Source organism: Tachysurus vachellii, chromosome 19 (genome assembly GCF_030014155.1).
Source record: "Tachysurus vachellii isolate PV-2020 chromosome 19, HZAU_Pvac_v1, whole genome shotgun sequence".
In the NCBI taxonomy this organism is placed as follows: domain Eukaryota; kingdom Metazoa; phylum Chordata; class Actinopteri; order Siluriformes; family Bagridae; genus Tachysurus; species Tachysurus vachellii.
This window is the reverse complement of record NC_083478.1, coordinates 17,230,908-17,251,643: the sequence shown is the minus strand read 5'-3', so window position 1 is coordinate 17,251,643 and position 20,736 is coordinate 17,230,908. Positions and strand designations below refer to the sequence as shown.

The 20,736-nt window shown below is 36.0% G+C and overlaps 2 protein-coding genes across 2 annotated transcripts in view; both read left to right on the top strand.

Moving 5' to 3' along the window:
• The window catches only part of LOC132862533 (sushi, von Willebrand factor type A, EGF and pentraxin domain-containing protein 1-like), an 82,098-nt gene extending 75,216 nt beyond the window's left edge, over window positions 1-6,882 (top strand). The window contains exons 50-57 of the mRNA XM_060894592.1: window positions 2,077-2,250; window positions 2,747-2,923; window positions 3,045-3,103; window positions 4,938-5,055; window positions 5,364-5,463; window positions 5,558-5,631; window positions 5,714-5,803; window positions 6,585-6,882. Coding sequence (XP_060750575.1) covers window positions 2,077-2,250; window positions 2,747-2,923; window positions 3,045-3,103; window positions 4,938-5,055; window positions 5,364-5,463; window positions 5,558-5,631; window positions 5,714-5,803; window positions 6,585-6,673 — 881 coding nt within the window. The 3' untranslated portion in view covers window positions 6,674-6,882. The remainder of the gene's footprint in view (window positions 1-2,076; window positions 2,251-2,746; window positions 2,924-3,044; window positions 3,104-4,937; window positions 5,056-5,363; window positions 5,464-5,557; window positions 5,632-5,713; window positions 5,804-6,584) is intronic.
• A 3,295-nt stretch (window positions 6,883-10,177) lies between these two features.
• LOC132862791 (zona pellucida sperm-binding protein 3 receptor-like) lies at window positions 10,178-18,303 on the top strand. Its single transcript, XM_060895046.1, has 16 exons — window positions 10,178-10,327; window positions 10,971-11,055; window positions 12,378-12,566; window positions 13,186-13,285; window positions 13,411-13,484; window positions 13,573-13,752; window positions 13,864-14,040; window positions 14,271-14,459; window positions 15,080-15,179; window positions 15,305-15,378; window positions 15,467-15,646; window positions 15,758-15,934; window positions 16,164-16,352; window positions 16,676-16,714; window positions 16,827-16,891; window positions 17,340-18,303. Exons 2-15 carry the CDS (start codon window positions 10,986-10,988, stop codon window positions 16,889-16,891), a joined length of 1,803 nt encoding a protein of 600 aa, XP_060751029.1. The 5' UTR covers window positions 10,178-10,327; window positions 10,971-10,985; the 3' UTR covers window positions 17,340-18,303.
• The last annotated feature ends 2,433 nt before the right edge of the window (window positions 18,304-20,736 follow it).

Below are 20,736 nucleotides of genomic sequence, written 5' to 3'. Positions count from 1 at the left end.
AACATCTTTTTAGGTTAAACTTATACTTACTTTGGATTACCGGTGGTCAACATGACAAAAAATATCATATCACGATTCTCATAAACTTTTTTTAATGCTGTTTCTCTTTGTTCTGTGCAAGTCAAAAGGAGAAGAAAATGTCTGTGTTTACTGCATGTGTATTTTTATCCAGAAAAATCCTGTGGAAAGCCTGGTGAGATTCTCCATGGAAAGTATTTATTTCCAGAAGGCTTTCGGTATGGTGCAACAATCAAAGCACAGTGTAACGAAGGGTAAATTTATTTCTTTTTTTTGTAAGAAACAAATTGTCCATATTTGTTTATGTACTCGGGGGGCACGGTGGCTTAGTGGTTAGCACGTTTGCCTCACACCTCCAGGGTTGGGGGTTCGATTCTCGCCTTGTGTGTGTGGAGTTTGCATGTTCTCCCCGTGACACGGGGGTTTCCTCCGGGTACTCCTGTTTCCTCCCCCGGTCCAAAGACATGCATGGTAGGTTGATTGGCATCTCTGCCCGTAGTGTGTGAGTGAATGAGAGTGTGTGTGCCCTGCGATGGGTTGGCACTCCGTCCAGGGTGTATCCTGCCTTGATACCCGATGACGCCTGAGATAGGCACAGGCTCCCCGTGACCCGAGGAGTTCAGATAAGCGGTAGAAAATGAATGAATGAATGAATGTTTATGTATGCACTTGTACGTAACTGCATAGAGATTCCAACAAACTAGACCAGTGGTTCCCAAACTTTACCTTCACAAAATAACTTTATTTGATCAAACACAACTTTATTATACAAATCATATATTTTTATGATTTTTTTAAGTGACTCACCGTATAATGAGATGGATGTGCTTGAAATGACTTGCATAACTCTGGGATGTTTGTTTGTATCGGAGACAGTTTTAGTCATAAATCATTGTCTATGCAGAGTCTTTATGCTGGTAAGCGCTGAAAACCCACTTTCGTACAGGTATGTTGTCGAGAAGGGCAGTAATGTTTTCAAAGTGCGATCTGCTAAGGCAGGATAATCTGCATGCAAAGCTATCCAGAAATCTGGTAGTGATTTTTGTGTAAACTCAATTTTCAAAGCGCCACTCGTCGAGATTTCAATGAGACTCTCTTGCTCAGAAATGGTGAGGTGTGCTGTGGGGTGGCAGAGAATAGATGGCGAATCCATTTGTTTGCATTGTTTGTCTCTGGAAAATACCATCATAAATATACCGGACATAATCCAGCAGCTGAGCCAAACCAGCTACATCAGTCGATTCGTCAATTTCTAAAGCGCAGAAATCGCTGGATTTTATGCGAAGCTATAGTTGTTTTAAAACGTCTTCTGCCATATCAGCGATGCGACGTGAAACTGTGTGTGAAGTACACGCGATACGTAAAGACGTGCACTTACGCACGACACTTGAGTGGACACAGATTTTTGTTTATCGCAGATGGGGTAATTTGATTGGATGTCATGAATTTGACCTTTTATGCCACTAACTGGCTACATTGCTACATAGAGGGGACACGTCTTTATATTTAGTCTGAGAAATACATGTCTGCTTGAATATTAGGTGTGGTATAATTACATTAACAGTACACTTCAGCATTTTGTTCGCGTACCCCCTCCGTTACGTGGCGTACCCCCGGGGGTACACGTACCCCAGTTTGGGAACCACTGAACTAGACCAATGTTCTGACACTAGAAGTCCTCGAGAAAAATCCCAATAATCTTCAGTCGTGATTCTATTAATGTTTAATTCAAGGATTTTTATATTGTTTCTTTTCTTTTTTCTTCTTCTCTGTTTTACTGATTTTTTTTTCTTCAGTCAGTTTGAGGCTATTTGGCTTTGCAGTATTGTTGATGACTTGCATTTTGAGACATGTTGAAATCCAACTGAAAAATATTTTACTTCCTTTTAGTGGTTCCAGGGTAAAAGATGTTGTTTTATGGTTTAAAGAGTTTTTTATCCTGTGGTGAGGAAGAGCACTGTCTTGATAGATGTTCCAGTTGAGAGCAAGTTTTAATGTTGTGGCTGATGTCAGAATTGAGGTGTTGCTTCAATATTTCTGTGCTCTTCTTTCATGCAGAGATCTTCTGTGATCCACAAACCATCCAAAATGCAGTTATTGTTGGAATTTCCTCATTGTACAGATACAATGACTCTGTCAAAATCAGGTGTAATGAAGGCTACAAAACAGTGGGGTCTGATCGCCTGACCTGTGGGGAGAATGGATGGAGTCCAGGTTTCTCACCATGTATTGGTAAAAATGACCAGTGGTTTTTGAACATTAAAGAATGTTTTATGTTTTAAAGATAGGCTTCATTTGATTGAGGCAGGTTTCCAATTTCCATTAACATTATTTTTCATTTAATAATGCAGAAATATGAATAGACAATGATTTAAACTGATTTGTTTCATACTATAATTTTTATTATTAATTTTGTTATATTTTTAACATTTTTCAGAGAACTGTCTCAGGGAATAGGGTGTGTTTTTTCCTAGTAGAAAGTGCATTAGCTAGCTGTATTACTTATTTTGGCCTGAGGGTTTTATTTAATTCCTGAAAGCAACTCAATCTTTTTCCACTACTCAGTTCACTGTTTCAAAAAAAAATAATAAAAAAAAATAAATAAATCCTGCTTTTCACATTTACATTCTTGATTGTTTTGATTGTTTTAGTTCTAGCTTTTTTATAGCACAAATAGGTACAAGGAATAAAAGATTCTCTCATTGTCTTTTCCATTGTTTTTATACAGTTGTGACCTGTGAGAGACCCGAAATCCTAAATGCAGTTAGAATCGGAGGAAAATGGCCACCTTATAAATACAGAGACTTTGTTCGCTACCGGTGTAATGAAGGCTACAAAATGGAAGGATCTGATCGCATGATCTGTAAAGAAGATGGGTGGGATCCACCTCCTCCTCAGTGCACGAGTACTAATAATGAATATTTCTGAATAATATACATTGTTTTGTTAGTTTGAAATAGCAAAAAGGACATGCATTTTTAAAAAATATTATTGCAAATATATCATTTTCACTCTTTCTTCCTCAGTTGTGACCTGTTTACCACCGACTCTTATACACAATGGACAATTTAACCCTCAGAAGAAGGTATATGAGTATGGAAACAGTGTGAAATTCACGTGTAATAAAGGATTTAAACTTAAAGGCTCTGCAAGTAGTTTATGTACCGAACATGGAATATTTCAGCCTTCGCCACCTCAGTGTGAGGGTAAGTCCTCGAGAAAAATCCCAATAATCTTCAGTCGTGATTCTATTAATGTTTAATTCAAGGATTTTTATATTGTTTCTTTTCTTTTTTCTTCTTCTCTGTTTTTACTGATTTTTTTTTCTTCAGTCAGTTTGAGGCTATTTGGCTTTGCAGTATTGTTGATGACTTGCATTTTGAGCCATGTTGAAATCCAACTGAAAAATATTTTACTTCCTTTTAGTGGTTCCAGGGTAAAAGATGTTGTTTTATGGTTTAAAGAGTTTTTTATCCTGTGGTGAGGAAGAGCACTGTCTTGATAGATGTTCCAGTTGAGAGCAAGTTTTAATGTTGTGGCTGATGTCAGAATTGAGGTGTTGCTTCAATATTTCTGTGCTCTTCTTTCATGCAGAGATGAAGGCTACAAAACAGTGGGGTCTGATCGCCTAACCTGTGGGGTGAATGGATGGAGTCCAGGTTTCTCACCATGTACTGGTAAAAATAACCAGTGGTTTTTGAACATTAAAGAATGTTTTTTTTTTTAAAGATAGGCTTCATTTGATTGAGGCAGGTTTCCAATTTCCATTAACATTATTTTTCAGTTAATAATGCAGAAATATGAATAGACAATGATTTAATCTGATTTGTTTCATGCTATATATTTTTATATTAATTTTGTTTTATTTTTAACATTCTTCAGAGAACTGTCTCAGGGAATAGAGTGTTTTTTTTTCCTAGTAGGAAGTGCATTAGCTAGCTGTATTACTTATTTTGGCCTGAGGGTTTTATTTAATTCTTGAAAGCAACTCAATCTTTTTTAATTCCTCTATTTAATTCCTGAAAGCAACTCACTACTCAGTTCACTGTTTCAAAAAAAAAAATAAAAAAAATAAAAAAATCCTGCTTTTCACATTTACATTCTTGATTGTTTTGATTGTTTTAGTTCTAGATCTGATCGCATGATCTGTAAAGAAGATGGGTGGGATCCACCTCCTCCTCAGTGCATGGCAGTAGTGTAGTCGGGGCCATACGCATGTGTACTGTCACCAAATTCAGCACACACACCACTGATGTCCTGATAGTTATACTACAACACTTATTTTGGGGAAATGTCTTTTTGTATCATTTTTATGATTTTTTTAATATGAAAATAATTACACTAATTAATATGAAAATAATAACTTCACTATTATGGAAATTACATTCAATAACCTCACTGTAATACACTGTACTGTCACCAAATTCAGCTCACACATCACTGATGTCCTGATAGTTTTACTACAACACTTATTTTGAGAAACCTTTCTTTTTGATTATTTTTATTGTTTGCATTATAAACAATATACAACAATATACATTTCACTGTTATATAAACTTCAAAGAAAGAAAGAAAGGTGGAGGTGGAAAGTATGAGAAGGAGCACCATCCTGCTGAAGAATTTGCCCTCTCCTGTGGTATGTAATGGGCAGCAAGAATGTCTTGATACCTCAGGCTGTTGATGTTGCCATCCACTCTGCAGATCTCTCGCACGCCCCCATACTGAACGTAACCCCAAACCATAATTTTCCTCCACCGAACTTGACTGTTTTCTGTGTGAATCTTGGGTCCATGCGGGTTCCAATAGGTTTTCTGCAGGGTTTGCGATGCAAATGTATAGTTTTCACTCTTTCTTCCTCAGTTGTGACATGTTCACCACTGCCTCTTATAAACAATGGAAAATTTAACCCTCAGAAGGAGTTATATAAGTATGGAAACAGAGTCACATTCACATGTAATGAAGGATTTAAACTTAAAGGCCCTGCAAGTAGTTCATGTACTGAACATGGAATATTTCAGTCTTCTCCTCAGTGTCAGGGTAAGTCCTTGAGAAAAATCCCAATAATCTTTTCAGTTATAATTCTATTAATGAATAATACAAGGATCTTTATAATGTTTCTTTATTCTTGTTAATCAGTGGTTTTGAAATAGTAAAAATAAAGTTTTGAATATTGTAGAATGTGTTTGTATGTATTGTAGAGTGTTTTTTTTTAATGCTTTTTTTAAATGTTGTAATGTAAGATTAAAAACATTTTTTCAACCCACTCAGGTGTTTGTAGTGTTGTTGGAGGATTAATTGATAAATTTTTTGCACTGTTAATGGCTCAAAGTATGAAAATATTTTAGTAAAGTCCTGTGGAAATCCGGGTGATATTTCCCATGGAAAATATTTAACTCCAGATGGAATTGTGTTTGGTGCAACAGCCACTGCACAGTGTGACAAAGGGTTAGTAAAGCTGTGCTCTGATTTAAATATATAAACACAAATACACATAACATAGTTGTGTACATAAGATTTAACATACAATCACTGTTTGTAGGTATACGCTTGTTGGAGAAAGAACGAGAAATTGTCGAGATGATGATTGGGATGGGAGAGACCCTGTGTGTAAAGGTAATGAATTTTATGATAACCTTATCAGTTGTAGTAAACAATTTGTTGTTTGGAACAACTTAACATGTTCTTTTCTTCTCAGAGGTGAAATGTGAACCACACACTCTTATTGGAGCATCAGCGGTATCCTGTTCTGACAACGGAACCTTTTCTCCTCCTCCTCGGTGTTCAAGTAAGTTATGCAGAATTACATGTAAACAAAAAAATTAAGCTCCAAATGATATTTAGGTTATAATTTGGATGTTGGAAGTAATGCTTAACCAGTACTGATATCATAACTGATGCTTTGTTTTCGACCCAATGTTATTTCATTTGATACAGTAATACAGGTTAACTATCTAAACTTAAATTCAAATCTTTTAACAAACGTTTTGGCATTTAAATGTTTTTATGAAACTTTTCATAAGATTTTGCTTTCATAGGATTGTTCATATATTTGTATTTTCCTCTAAAATGGTAACATTTTTATTAATCTATCATGCGTTTTGTTTTGTTTTATTATATTTTTGGGCTTCTAAATGCAGTTGTTTTTCTGTTGTTGCACCTCCAATTGAAAATGAAGTTAGAGTTCAGGGCAAAGCACCACCCTACAAATATACCGTTTGTTCAGTACGATTGTATTAATGGTTACACAACTGAAGATTCTGATGGATAAAATCCACCTTGTGCATGGGTATTGAACCATGCTTTTAATTCTTGACATCACTTGGCAGCACCCAAATCAGAATTACAGTTCTCTGTAACAAGTCTATTAATACAAGTGTAATGAAGGATTTAAACAGTCCACTTGTTTTGTAACAGTCCATTTATTAATAGGTCATAAACATGGACCCAACAGTTTACACAACTGTCTAAACCCAAACATTTATCCCATGTTCCAAAAAATAACCATGAGGGGAAAAAGAAATATACCGTGTGTCTAAATAAGTTTTCTTTTCATTTTTGCTTTTCAGTTCCAGATACAAAGCTTATTCCAGTCCTGGTCAATGTGTCCTCCAGTGTGCCTCCAACAGAGCAAACTGCACCTAAAAGCATGGACTGATACAAATCCCAGGGTGTCTCCAGCTAACGTGCTTTTCAAAGCAATTCTGCTCTATTCTCAGTTTTTACAAACTACATAATTGATCATTAAACTGGCACAACAATAACCTTTCCAAGTATATGCCTTATGTATTTATAGTTCTGATTAAAATCTGTAAAAGTAAAAGTCTGTAATTAAAAGTCTGTAATTAAAATTTACCGAATGTTTAATCAAGTTTTTGTAGCTTTGAGTCAATTCATAGAGCTATAAATGAAAACTATCAAATGTTACCATTTAAATAGCAAAAAAATACAATTTGTTACTATCGTGCATTAAAAAAACATTATTTCAGTGTGGTGTGATTCTTAAAATGCATGTATCATTTTAACCACAGTGATTTCTGCATTTTAATTTTTTTGCCGTTATTCATCTGTCAGTCGGAGAAACTCATCTGCAGTGCTGAAATTGATGGACTGTTTCTGTTGTTACACTAGGGGGTGAAATTGTCCTTTTTAGATTTGATTTTTTCTCCCTATAAAATCCATCATACAAACATAACTAGGTTCTAAGTAATTAGGTTACTATCAGGCAACCTAGTTACTTAGAACCTAATTATGTTTGTATGATGGATTTTATTTTTATACTTAATGTTTTAATGTACTTATGCCTGAGAGAGGTTTTTGGCTAATGCTGAAAATGTCAATAGTATTCATATCTGAGTGAAATTTTGGAGGTGCATTTCATTGTGTTGTAGAATACAGTATATGCAATGTTGCTGTTTCTTCAACACAAAATTTGGCAATCCAAATAGCTTTCCAGATGTTTACCAGATATTAAATCTGATGTTCATTGGACAGATATTTTACATAATATATATAAAGTTGACCGCTAAACGTTTTTTCGATTTCTCAAAAAAAAGTTTAATAATTTTATAATTTATTCAAAAAGTAAAATAGTGGGAATAAGCCTTGTCCTTGTTGACCTGATTTGAAGAAAGCAGTGTATGACACTTAGCAATGAAAATATTCTGTGTGACATTTACAAAAGTTAATGCAAACATTTCCTTTGCAAATGTAGTGTCATATCATCCATTCTATAATTCAGATATTTCAAGTCAGAACTTTGGTTAAAAATGGAGAAATGGGAATGAATAATATTCCCAAGAATAAAACTGCTCTCTCTCTCTCTCTCTCTCTCTCTCTCTCTCTCTCTCTCTCTCTCTCTCATTTTTTATTTGATTATTTTTATTTTTTTTATACATATACACATACATTTTACACATATACATAAAATAGCAAAGTTGAAGATAAATGACTGAACATTTTAAAATGCATTTAAAGTAAAAATATATTTAAATCATATACTGTACGTGTAGAAGTTGATGGTGTATTGTATAGGATCTACTTGAAACTCTGCCTTTGATAGTCTTAAAAATGCTGTGATGTTACTAATACTTTGTAGGCGTATTTTAAACAAGTTATTTCATCAAGACTGCACTGTAATATGTAACAATTATTCAACAGGAAATTACAACAACTCGCAATATCCCATTTCCTCCTAGAATGTCCACTGATCACTCTAAATAATGACAAATAGCTTAAAAGACACATTTCACCCAGTGAGCTGTAAAAGATCAGTAATGGATTGTATAATTATTAACAGAAGCACTTTCAACACTGGAATATACTTGACATTAAACTAAGAGGCTGGAATGCTAGTTCGTTTTTAAAAAAGAAAAAAAACCAAGTGTGTTCTTTCGCAACAAGCACAAAAGCCTTTGTTTAGTGGTTCATTTCCTGCTGTACCTTTTACTGTATATTGCAGTTTAGTGGAAATGATTCACTGACTGTGGCTGTGTAAACAATAAAACTGGTTCTAATCCAAAATAAATAAAGAAGAAAGAAATAAAATTATATTGTTCAAATTGTACATAGTGTATTTAGGTACGTTCTTAAAAAACGATTCTAGCATTAATAAATTGTTTTTATTATTATTTTGTCTTGTTTAGTTATAATATAAAAAGACCTATAAATACCAGGCACTTTCTACTGATCTACTGCGGATACAGGAGGGTGTGGACAGAGAATTGTTCCAGAGAATTTGGACATGGCTCAAAAGGTCATGGGTAAGATAAGAAGGCACTTGTATGCCACTGTAAACATTATTATTAGCTTAACAGTCTATGTACAGTATAAGGTGTGCTTTGTACATAAAATCCTCAAAAATGTTAATGACGATTTAGGCTGTTCATCCCCATGAGAAGTACAGTATTATAGCATCAGAAGGCTCCTGTAATAAGAAATTATTACTAATAACATAATCCTATAATGTCTAATCAATAAAGAGTCAAATTCCAGTAAGGCAGTAAGGTAAAAAAAATAGAATAAGTATATAAGTGCAATGATGTAGAAGCTCGTATATTTATATCCTTTTAACAACATTGTAGTATTCCTTATACATTGAATATGAAATAGATAAATGGACAAACCTCCTCTGAGACTTATATGTCAGAATCAGAATCAGGTTTATTGGCCAAGTGTGTTGACACACACAAGAAATTTGGTTAAAGCTGTTTGTGACTCTTAAAAGTACAGACATAAATAACACTATACTGTACATTTAGCTTGGACTATACAAGACAAGACAAAACAGACTATACAACTACACAAGACAATACAGACGATGTGAGACAATACATCCAGGGGCCACTGACTATTTTTTATCAAGCAAACCTAATAAAACCATTTGGATGCATCTTCTGTTGCTCTGTAAAATTTCACAGACATCTACCACATCAACAATAGACCACTATCACTGATTGGTGATTAGAACATTGGGTGGCACTCTTCTCATCACAGCCGTTACACAAGGTGTCACTTGTATGACTCAAGAAAGTTCAGCAGCATTGCTGGGATTTTTAAACATTGTGTAAACTTCCTCTTCACTTTATTACACACAACTTATTGTGTAACTATACTGTGCGTAAAATTAGATGCTGTAGCTTATCTTTTTGTTCATAACTGACTATTTTATTTTATTTTCACTAACGTTTTCCCCACATTACACACACTGTCATTCTATGGCCTAGTGCTAATAGAGATCTGATTAATGCATCAGCGCTTTAATTCTTTAGTCTGTGTATCAATCGCAGGTAAATCCAATCATCTGTAAACCCTAGGTCTAAGTCTATAGATTTCCCTGAGTGAGAAAGTCTGTGAAAGGCATTGTTTTAGTTTTTTTCCCTTTATTGTATAACAGCAAAAAGTGACCTTTATCTGTTGTGTTCTATTAACCATGTGACGTCACAGAACACTAACTTCCCACAGGAACAAGGTGAATGAAACACAACACCAACAGGAACATATTAAGTGTTATGGCTTTCATTTGATAGACACGTGTAGAGATGTGAGGAATTATGAGATGTGCTATCTAATTTCTATAGAAAATCGAACAGAAATGTGATATGGGAAATATTCAAGGTTTATTGTTATAGCGCCATAAAATGACCTGTTTGAGACTTTAAGCTCCACCCACATCTTCATTGTAGGGGCAGTGATGAAACCTGTGATGATGACTAAGGACACGACGATACTTCCTTAATGACTACATTACCTGCCTTCATTAAAGTCTTACTAAACTAGGTAACACCTGGCTGTTCAGGAATTAAATAAAAAGGTAAGTCACATTAAGTTTTTCTGCTTGCTAAATAAGCTAGTGTTTCCGAAACACACCTGTATTGTACCTGTGCACCTGCGCACCTATGTAGCGGTAACCTGTGTTAGCGGTACCGGTATTGTACCTGTGTTAGCGGTACCTGTATTGTACCTGTGTTAGCGGTACCGGTATTGTACCTGTGTTAGCGGTACCTGTATTGTACCTGTGTTAGCGGTACCTGTATTGTACCTGTGTTAGCGGTGTTAGCAATTACCTCATTTAAACTTTATAAACACGGACAAATCTCGGTTTATGCCTACTTAGCTATTTTCCCACCCACAGTTTCTTTGTCACACATGTACCTGACATTAAGTGCTTCAACTATAAAGACATTAAGAACAAAAGTAGTGTTTTAAAAAAAGAAATTTCTGCCAGGTAATTAGATGAACCTTAAATATGTGTGTGTGTGTGTGTGTGTGTGTTTTATCCCAAAGTGATAGGTAGTTAAAGTATAAACCTGAGCGCGGTTAATATTAAACCCGTAATAATAGCCAGGGTGAATATATAGTGCTGTATGTGTCTGAAACTGCTTTGCGTATGGAAAAGCTAAACCGGATTAGCTTAGTATTTATTTATTTATTTATTTATTTATTTAACTCACCAGGTTTAAAAGGAAAAGATGCGCGAGACCCCGTGGTACAGGCTGATCATCTTCCTCACATGTCTGATGAAGGTTACAGAAATCCAAGGTGAGATCTGGGCATTCCATTATTTTTATTAACTCCCCTATTGAAAAGATTTAGTAATTGGTGTCCCTGGCTCACTTTTTTTGTTTGTTTGTTTACTAAATGTGTTTTTGTTTTTTTGTTTTTTTTGTCAATTTACTTTCAGCTCACTTTCAATTTATAGACAGCTCTTTAGGTTGTAGAGTATAAATCATACAGCAGGTGTATACACAGATATTACTAATATAAAACATATGTACATTCATCTGGTCATTCAAAATGATTCTTATTAGTTTAACCATGTGTTGCTCCTCCGTTTATAGTTGCATAACATTTACGTTTACATTTCCAGCATTTAGCATACGCCCTTATGCCCTTACAGTTTTATTTCATTTTATACAACTGAGCAATTGAGGGAACCTGGGAATCAAACTCATAATCTTACGATTGGTATTCCAGCACCTCAACCACTAGGCTACCACATCCCATTACAAAGCCTTGAGTCACCTGGACAGGCTTTTCCTCTATAGGAACATTGCTGTGGAATTTCATTTCATTCAGTCACAAGAATATAACCGATGTCTGATTTCAGGTAGTTGTGTATGACTCACAATCTCTCACAACTTGCAACCTTGTCATTGTTCACTCACCTTCTGGTCCATCTGAAAATAACAGAGGAATAAGTTTACAAAATCAAGTTAGTAGTCAAGTTTGGAGATGGCTCTAGTTTGTGTCCATGCTTACATAGCTACCTAATTTAATATGATTTGACTAACAGTGTGTATAACGTCTAACAGACAGTGTGAAATAGACTTTTTTTAATTTATTTATGTCTGACTGCTGTTCTAAGAGCTAGCTCTGTAAATCCTGTATTTATAGGAGGATAATATGATAGCACCAACAAGAGTACACGCAATAGTATGAAGAATTAAGGCTGGTTCCTATTTCTTTCTAAGTGTAGATTTATGTACTGTAGCCCTATCAGTGACTGACTTGTCAGGTGGTTACACCCAGTGTTAAATTCTTTGACCTCTATTCGGACCAAAAATTTTAGACACATCCTGAAATACGGTCATGAAGAAAGAATAAAAATATTTACTCCGACAGTCTTTTTCTTATCAATAGTACGTATATCACTTTGGATAGTTAATCTTCCAAATAAGTAAATGTAAATGTATTTCAGAGAATATGTTAACACTGATCTGGGTCCAATTACCATCTCAGCAATGTTTGGTTTGCACAAATGGACTCCACAATATCTTTTGCATCCAATGAGAATATTTTCATTAAAACACTTCATATGAGTCTCTTTTAAGTTGTGTATATATTCTATTTTATCTTCTCAGCACAATGTGAGAGACCTGATGTTGGGGAAAACAGGCTTATAGTCGATGACTCGGGACAGAAGACATACCCAAATGGATCTACATTAACGTTCAAGTGTGCTACTGGTTATCGGCCTGTGGATTTATCAGCTCCCAAGATTATCACCTGTGTGGGAACCCAATGGACCAAACTGGAGCTTAATTGCACAAGTAATTCTCCTTATAGACATTTTATTATTCCTCAAAGCTTCTTGAATGTACTTTCAGAATGTTTGTATACCTGAACATTTTGTGTTTAGAGTTGAGTTAAATAATAAAAATAATAATAATCATAATAATAATAATAATAATTTATTTGCGTGTTTGTTTGTTTTGCTTCTTCACTTTGGTTTTATTTCTTGGTTAATGGAATTACAAATGCATACCTTATGGGTAAAACTAAACCAAAGGCTTAAAGCTAAAATTCAAGTGATAATATACATATAAATGGTGGCAGATATCAATAGTGAAGCACATATCTATATGACTGAAACTAAAGATGCTATCTAACAGATGTAGTCATTTAATTATTCTAATTATAGGCCGCTAACCCAGCCACTAAAGAGTTAGCTCTCAGTGCCGCTCCCAAGCCCAGATAAAAATAGGAGGGTTGCAGCAGGAAGGGCATCCACCTGTGTTAAATCTAATATGCCGCCCACGTGATCCGCTGTGGAGACCCCGAACAGGGAGCGGCCGAAGAAAAAAATAAATACATAAATAAAAATAACGAGAGGGATTTATTTTCTGTAGCATTGTCATGTCTAACATTTTTGTATTTGTACACTTTTAGAAAAGAGCTGTGGAGCCCTTCCTGATTTCCCCAATGGGAAATATACTTATCCAGATGGAATTCTGTTCGGTGCAACCGCCATCGCACAATGTAACACAGGGTAAAGCCATTCAGCCCTTTATTCTTTTGTGTGTGGACTTTGATTTTTTATCATGTTGTTCACATGTGGATGGATACATATTGTTAGCATGTGTGTTTAGAGCATGTCATTTTGTCGATTTGTAGGTTTTCGCTTCTTGGAGAAAATACTAGAAATTGTCGTGAGAATGGATGGGATGGGAGAGACCCTGTGTGTGAAGGTAATGAAAGATTTTCTGTTATATTATAAAACTGTAAAAGAAAGAAATCTTCCAAACGGCACCTTTAAGCAAATTGTTTTCTTTCTAGCGGTGAAATGTGAACCACCTCCCAGTATACAGAATGGAACGTTTGATCCCCTGGACGATTTTTATAACTATGGACAAGCAGTCACATACTCATGTATTAGAGATTACAATCTTATTGGAGAATCAACAATAGTCTGTTCTGCTAATGGAACTTTTCATCCTCCTCCTCCTCGGTGTTTACGTGAGTTACGCTGGAGATTTTTGTTCCCTGTTAAGAAACAATATTTTCCATGAAAGCTGTTATGCAGTTTTTTTTATTATTTAAGCTTCTGTTCCTTCTTTTCTTGTGCAGTGGTAGAGTGTGAGGCACCTAACATTAAAAACGCAGTTCGAGTTGAAGGAAAACCACCACCGTACAGATATAAAAATTTCGTCCGATACCAATGTAATAAAGGCTACATAATGAATGGATCTGGTTACCTGGTATGTGAAGAAAACGGATGGAATCCACCTCCTCCTGAGTGCATCAGTAAGATTAATCAGTGTTATATCATCTTGAGATTCTGATTTGTCAATGAGAGGGTTAGTCTCTGGTCCTACACTACATTTGTGTCTCTATTAAAGTAGTCAGAAGTTCTGGAATATTCTATTTCACATTAATATAGTATGAAAGGACAAGTTAGAGTGTTTTTTCCCCCCATCATATTCATCTGGGTTTATGTTATATTCAGTACTATACACACTATTTTATCTTCTCAGCCCAATGTGAGAGACCTGATGTTGGGGAAAACAGGCTTATAGTCGATGACTCGGGACAGAAGACATTCCCAAATGGATCTACATTAACGTTCAAGTGTGCTACTGGTTATCGGCCTGTGGATTTATCAGCTCCCAAGATTATCACCTGTGTGGGAACCCAATGGACCAAACTGGAGCTTAATTGCACAAGTAATTCTCCTTATAGACATTTTATTATTCCTCAAAGCTTCTTGAATTTTCTTTCAGAATGTTTGTATACCTGAACATTTTGTGTTTAGAGTTGAGTTAAATAATAAAAATAATAATAATCATAATAATAATAATAATAATTTATTTGCGTGTTTGTTTGTTTTGCTTCTTCACTTTGGTTTTATTTCTTGGTTAATGGAATTACAAATGCATACCTTATGGGTAAAACTAAACCAAAGGCTTAAAGCTAAAATTCAAGTGATAATATACATTTAAATGGTGGCAGATATCAATAGTGAAGCACATATCTATATGACTTAAACTAAAGATGGTATCTAACAGATGTATTCATTTAATTATTCTAATTATAGGCCGCTAACCCAGCCACTAAAGAGTTAGCTCTCAGTGCCGCTCCCAAGCCCAGATAAAAATAGGAGGGTTGCAGCAGGAAGGGCATCCACCTGTGTTAAATCTAATATGCCGCCCACGTGATCCGCTGTGGAGACCCCGAACAGGGAGCGGCCGAAGAAAAAAAATAAATACATAAATAAAAATAACGAGAGGGATTTATTTTCTGTAGCATTGTCATGTCTAACATTTTTGTATTTGTACACTTTTAGAAAAGAGCTGTGGAGCCCTTCCTGATTTCCCCAATGGGAAATATACTTATCCAGATGGAATTCTGTTCGGTGCAACCGCCATCGCACAATGTAACACAGGGTAAAGTCATTCAGCCCTTTATTCTTTTGTGTGTGGACTTTGATTTTTTATCATGTTGTTCACATGTGGATGGATACATATTGTTAGCATGTGTGTTTAGAGCATGTCATTTTGTCGATTTGTAGGTTTTCGCTTCTTGGAGAAAATACTAGAAATTGCCGTGAGAATGGATGGGATGGGAGAGACCCTGTGTGTGAAGGTAATGAAAGATTTTCTGTTATATTATAAAACTGTAAAAGAAAGAAATCTTCCAAACGGCACCTTTAAGCAAATTGTTTTCTTTCTAGCGGTGAAATGTGAACCACCTCCCAGTATACAGAATGGAACGTTTGATCCCCTGGACGATTTTTATAACTATGGACAAGCAGTCACATACTCATGTATTAGAGATTACAATCTTATTGGAGAATCAACAATAGTCTGTTCTGCTAATGGAACTTTTCATCCTCCTCCTCCTCGGTGTTTACGTGAGTTACGCTGGAGATTTTTGTTCCCTGTTAAGAAACAATATTTTCCATGAAAGCTGTTATGCAGTTTTTTTTATTATTTAAGCTTCTGTTCCTTCTTTTCTTGTGCAGTGGTAGAGTGTGAGGCACCTAACATTAAAAACGCAGTTCGAGTTGAAGGAAAACCACCACCGTACAGATATAAAAATTTCGTCCGATACCAATGTAATAAAGGCTACATAATGAATGGATCTGGTTACCTGGTATGTGAAGAAAACGGATGGAATCCACCTCCTCCTGAGTGCATCAGTAAGATTAATCAGTGTTATATCATCTTGAGATTCTGATTTGTCAATGAGAGGGTTAGTCTCTGGTCCTACACTACATTTGTGTCTCTATTAAAGTAGTCAGAAGTTCTATTTCACATTAATATAGTATGAAAGGACAAGTTAGAGTGTTTTTTCCCCCCATCATATTCATCTGGGTTTATGTTATTTTCAGTACTATACACACTTTATATTCTATTTTATCTTCTCAGCACAATGTGAGAGACCTGATGTTGGGGAAAACAGGGTTATAGTTGATGACTCGGGACAGAAAACATTCCCAAATGGATCTACATTAATGTTCAAGTGTTCTACTGGTTATCAGCCTGTAGATTCATCAGCTCCCAAGATTATCACCTGTGTGGGAACCGAATGGACCAAACTGGAGCTTAATTGCACGAGTAATTCTCCTTATAGACATTTTATTATTCCTCAAAGCTTCTTGAATTTTCTTTCAAAATGTTAGTGTATGTGAACATCCTTACAACAACAACACTGATAATAGATATTAATATTATTGTTATAATTATATTCTACCGGTTTTGGAATTACAAATGCATACCTTAGGAATAGAATAAAACCAATGGTTTTAAACCTAACCTTGAGGATCGTGTATTCTGTATAAACACACAGTTAAAAGAATCCAGTTGGAAAGTCATGTACACACTGCAGACAGGCATGCGTGTGTGTCTTAGTCTTTATGTTGTGCTTCTTTTTCTTCTAGTTTCTCGAATTAATCTCACCACAGCTCCACCATCAGACAGTAAGTATTTACAAATTCTTAAATCATAAAAAAAAAAAAAAAAATGCTTTGAAATTCACTTTGTCCTAGAGACTGGACTCATATTGATTGAGTAACTGTGTATTATATACAGGCCCCTGTTTGAAGCCCTGTGGAATAATTATAGCTGTGGTTGTATTTCTGCTGCTGTCCTTCTAGGTAAGACTGTCACAATAATAGATGAATTGTGTTGTTACCATACTGTAAAACATATCATGAAACTTATTTTACAAATATAAATACATGACGGGATCAGAAACAATAATGAGTTAATTGTGGGACAAATATAAAAATTTTAGCACATGAATAAGTGCTGTGAGGTGGATAGATACATAGGTATTGATAGATTACTTAGAGAGAAAGTAGTAAAAAATCCACAAAGCTAATATACACTGACTGTCCAAAATATTAAGAACATCTGTACGAATGCATTTACAACTATACTACCACTTCTGTCATCGTGACTTCCGTCATTTTCGGTCTCTGTTGCCAGTAACAGGGATGTTAGCTGCTTAATTCTGCTTATTTACTGCACTGCCTAAAGCAAGTTGTCACAGCATTGGTATCTTACTTTTTTTTCACCGATTGTCCTATTTTTTTTCTCTAGGACCCAAGAACTATCATTCTGACTGATGCCAAATTGTTTTGATAAGACTGAGGAACTCTTACAATATAGAAGTGATGCCCATTGATTTTTTTACAATCTTAGCGGTGAACTCTACTTTGTGATTGCCTTTCAGGAAAGCTGTTTTCCTGATTTTTATAGATTAGGTACAATTTTGCACTGTGATCTTTGTCTGGTATGAGTGTGTTTTAAATTATTTTGTGTTATTTAACAAATATAGTGTTAACTCTTTTCCCAGTTTTAATGTTGTTTTCCTGCCAGAGATGCTGCCTTCTGTAAAACATCCAGTGCAGGGGACAAAGTATTTAGAAATTCAACATCGAAATGGTTATTCAGTGGAGCACAAAAAAAGCACAAAAATCAATTCTAGAATTTGGAATTTGGTGTTTTTCTAAAAAATTAGATTTAATGGACAAAATACTGCACCTTTTTTGCTATTTTTTTTGTCATTGTCATTTTGCTTTTCTTATAATTAGATAATGTAAATAAACACAGATTAGGATGGAAGAATGTCATTGTATTTCACTGCTATGTATTAACACATAAGAATGTAAATCGAAATCAAAATTAACTGAGAGTCTGTAGAAAAGTTCAGGATTTCAGATTGCTTACTATTATATATAACATTTGGACACCACATGGCCAAAGGTATATGAACATTGGAGATATATGACCTTGTTGGACATCCCAGTCAAAAACATTACAGCATTACAAAATATGGACTCTAAAAATATGGGGTTATGACTGTGGGTGGTTCAAACACCTGTACTCAGTATTTAGGAGGAGTGTCCACAGACCTATTTACTCATTATGACTACTGATACTTTTATCCCTTAATGTAATCTCATACCAATATCACAACATTTGGATTAAAAACACTCCAACACACAATAACACAAATCTACAATACAAAATCTGTTTGCATTAAATTTTTATTTTGTAATTACTCTTTATCTGTCATTGTTTTTATGGTGTAATTTGTTTATTCCTAATCCTTCCATTCATTCATTCATTCATTCATTTTCTACCGCTTATCCGAACTACCTCGGGTCATGGGGAGCCTGTGCCTATCTCAGGCGTCATCGGGCATCAAGGCAGGATACACCCTGGACGGAGTGCCAACCCATCGCAGGGCACACACACACTCTCATTCACTCACGCAATCACACACTACGGAGAATTTTCCAGAGATGCCAATCAACCTACCATGCATGTCTTTGTACCAGGCGAGGAAACCGGAGTACCCGGAGGAACCGAACCACTAACCACTAAGAGACCTTAGTGCTAACCACTAAGCCACTGTGCCCCCTAATCTTTTTCGTTGTGTTATAATTTATTTTATTTTTTATTTTAATAACATTTAATAGTTACAACGTTTATAATAGTAATAGTTATATCTGATTTAGAGTCTCTGGGATATGCTCTCCCATATTTTTTTAAATATTTGTAATGTTTAGGCATTTAATCCTTAATTGTTTACTTTGCTTTAAATACGTTATGTCTCCTGTGCAAACACAGCTATGGCTGATTGACAGAAATGCTTATGGTAGCCTAATCTATAAGGGGCATTTAAAAAAAAACTTTTATGAGTTGAAGACTGGAAAAACGCAGCCTGGTCTGATGAATCTTGATTTCTGCTGAGGCACATTAATGGTAGATCAGAATTTGGAGTAAATCTATGAACCCATCTAGCCTTGTTCCAGGCTGATGCAAATGGTGAAATAGTATGGGGAAAGATTTCTTGACTCTTTAATGCTTCATTGATTGTTTGATTCATATTGCTTGAATGCCACAGAGTATTGTTGCTTTACCCATCCTCTAATGGCTACTTCTAGCATGATAATCAGAATCAGAATCGGGTTTATTGGCCAAGTGTGTTGACACACACAAGGAATTTGGTTTCAGCTGTTTGTGACTCTCAAAAGTACAGACATAAATAACACTATTCTATACATTTAGTTTGGACTATACAAGACAAGACAAAACAGACGATGTGAGACAATATAGACAGTATGAGTATTAAATATGAATACAGAATATATGACAGATCAGTAATGTACATAAAGTGTGAGAAGTGCACGGTAGTGCAAATAACAATATTGTGCAATATTATGCTTTTGTACAATATACAGCAGCAGTAGTGTGTGTAACATATACGGATGATGTGATGTCTGACAGTTCTGATAATGCAGTACTTATAGATATGAAGCAGGGAATATAATTATGGTGTGTTGTTAATCAGGGTGAAACTTCCTGTGTATGGCAGTTTTGGAAAACAGAGTTCTGTAGCGCCTGAGAGAAGGGAGGAGCTGAAGGAGTTTGTGTCCAGGGTGTGAAGGGTCAGTAGTGATATGTGGGATGTGGTAGCCTAGTGTTTAAGGTGTTGGACTACTGATTGGAAGGTCATGAGTTTGAATCCCAGGTCTACAAAGCTGCCACTGCTGGGCCCCTGAGCAAAGCCCTTAACCCTTAGTTGTATAAATTGAAATAAAATTGTAAGTCACTCTGGATAAGGATGTCAGAAATGTAGTAATTTTTCCTGCCCGGTTTCTGGTTCTTGTATAGTACAAGTCCTGGGGAGTGGGCAGGGGAGCACCAATTATTTTTCTGTTGTTTTAACTGTGTTGCAGTCTGTTCCTGTCCTGTTTTGTTGCTGCTCCAAACCAAATGGTGATGGATAGGGATGAGCCGGATACTCGGCTGAAACGAGTATCCGGTACGGATAAAGCACTTCTGCCAAGTACGAGTATTATACGAGTAATACGAGTCATTATCTGTGCTCGGATTGAATGAAGATCATCATTGTGTATCTGATTGTGTCAGCGTTCTGAGATAGGCTAGTCACAGCGCCCCTCCCCTACAGTGATAGGCTAGTCACAGCGCCCCTCCCCTACAGTGATAGGCTAGTCACAGCGCCCCTCCCCTACAGTGATAGGCTAGTCACAGCGCCCCTCCCCTACAGTGATAGGCTAGTCACAGCGCCCCTCCCCTACAGTGATAGGCTAGTCACAGCGCCCCTCCCCTACAGTGATAGGCTAGTCACAGTGCCCCTCCCCTACAGTGATAGACTAGTCACAGCGCCCCTCCCCTACACACATACAGATGTATTGTGTTGCTGTGTCTCGCTCTGCTCACTCACAGTCACACACAGAACAGCTCTCTGTCTCTCCCTCAGTCACTCGGGTTCGCGGGTCTTTTCCGTTAACGTTTAGGGTTTCTTCAGCTTTTTACTTCGGGTTGTAACGTTAATAATACGTACTTACTAACCAGTAGAGTTCTGGTAAACGTGGGTTCGTTCAGACGTGGTGCTTGTTTGGTAGAATGCGACTCGCATTGCATCTCTGCCTGTCGGAGATTTTTTTTCTTTTTTAAACCTTCA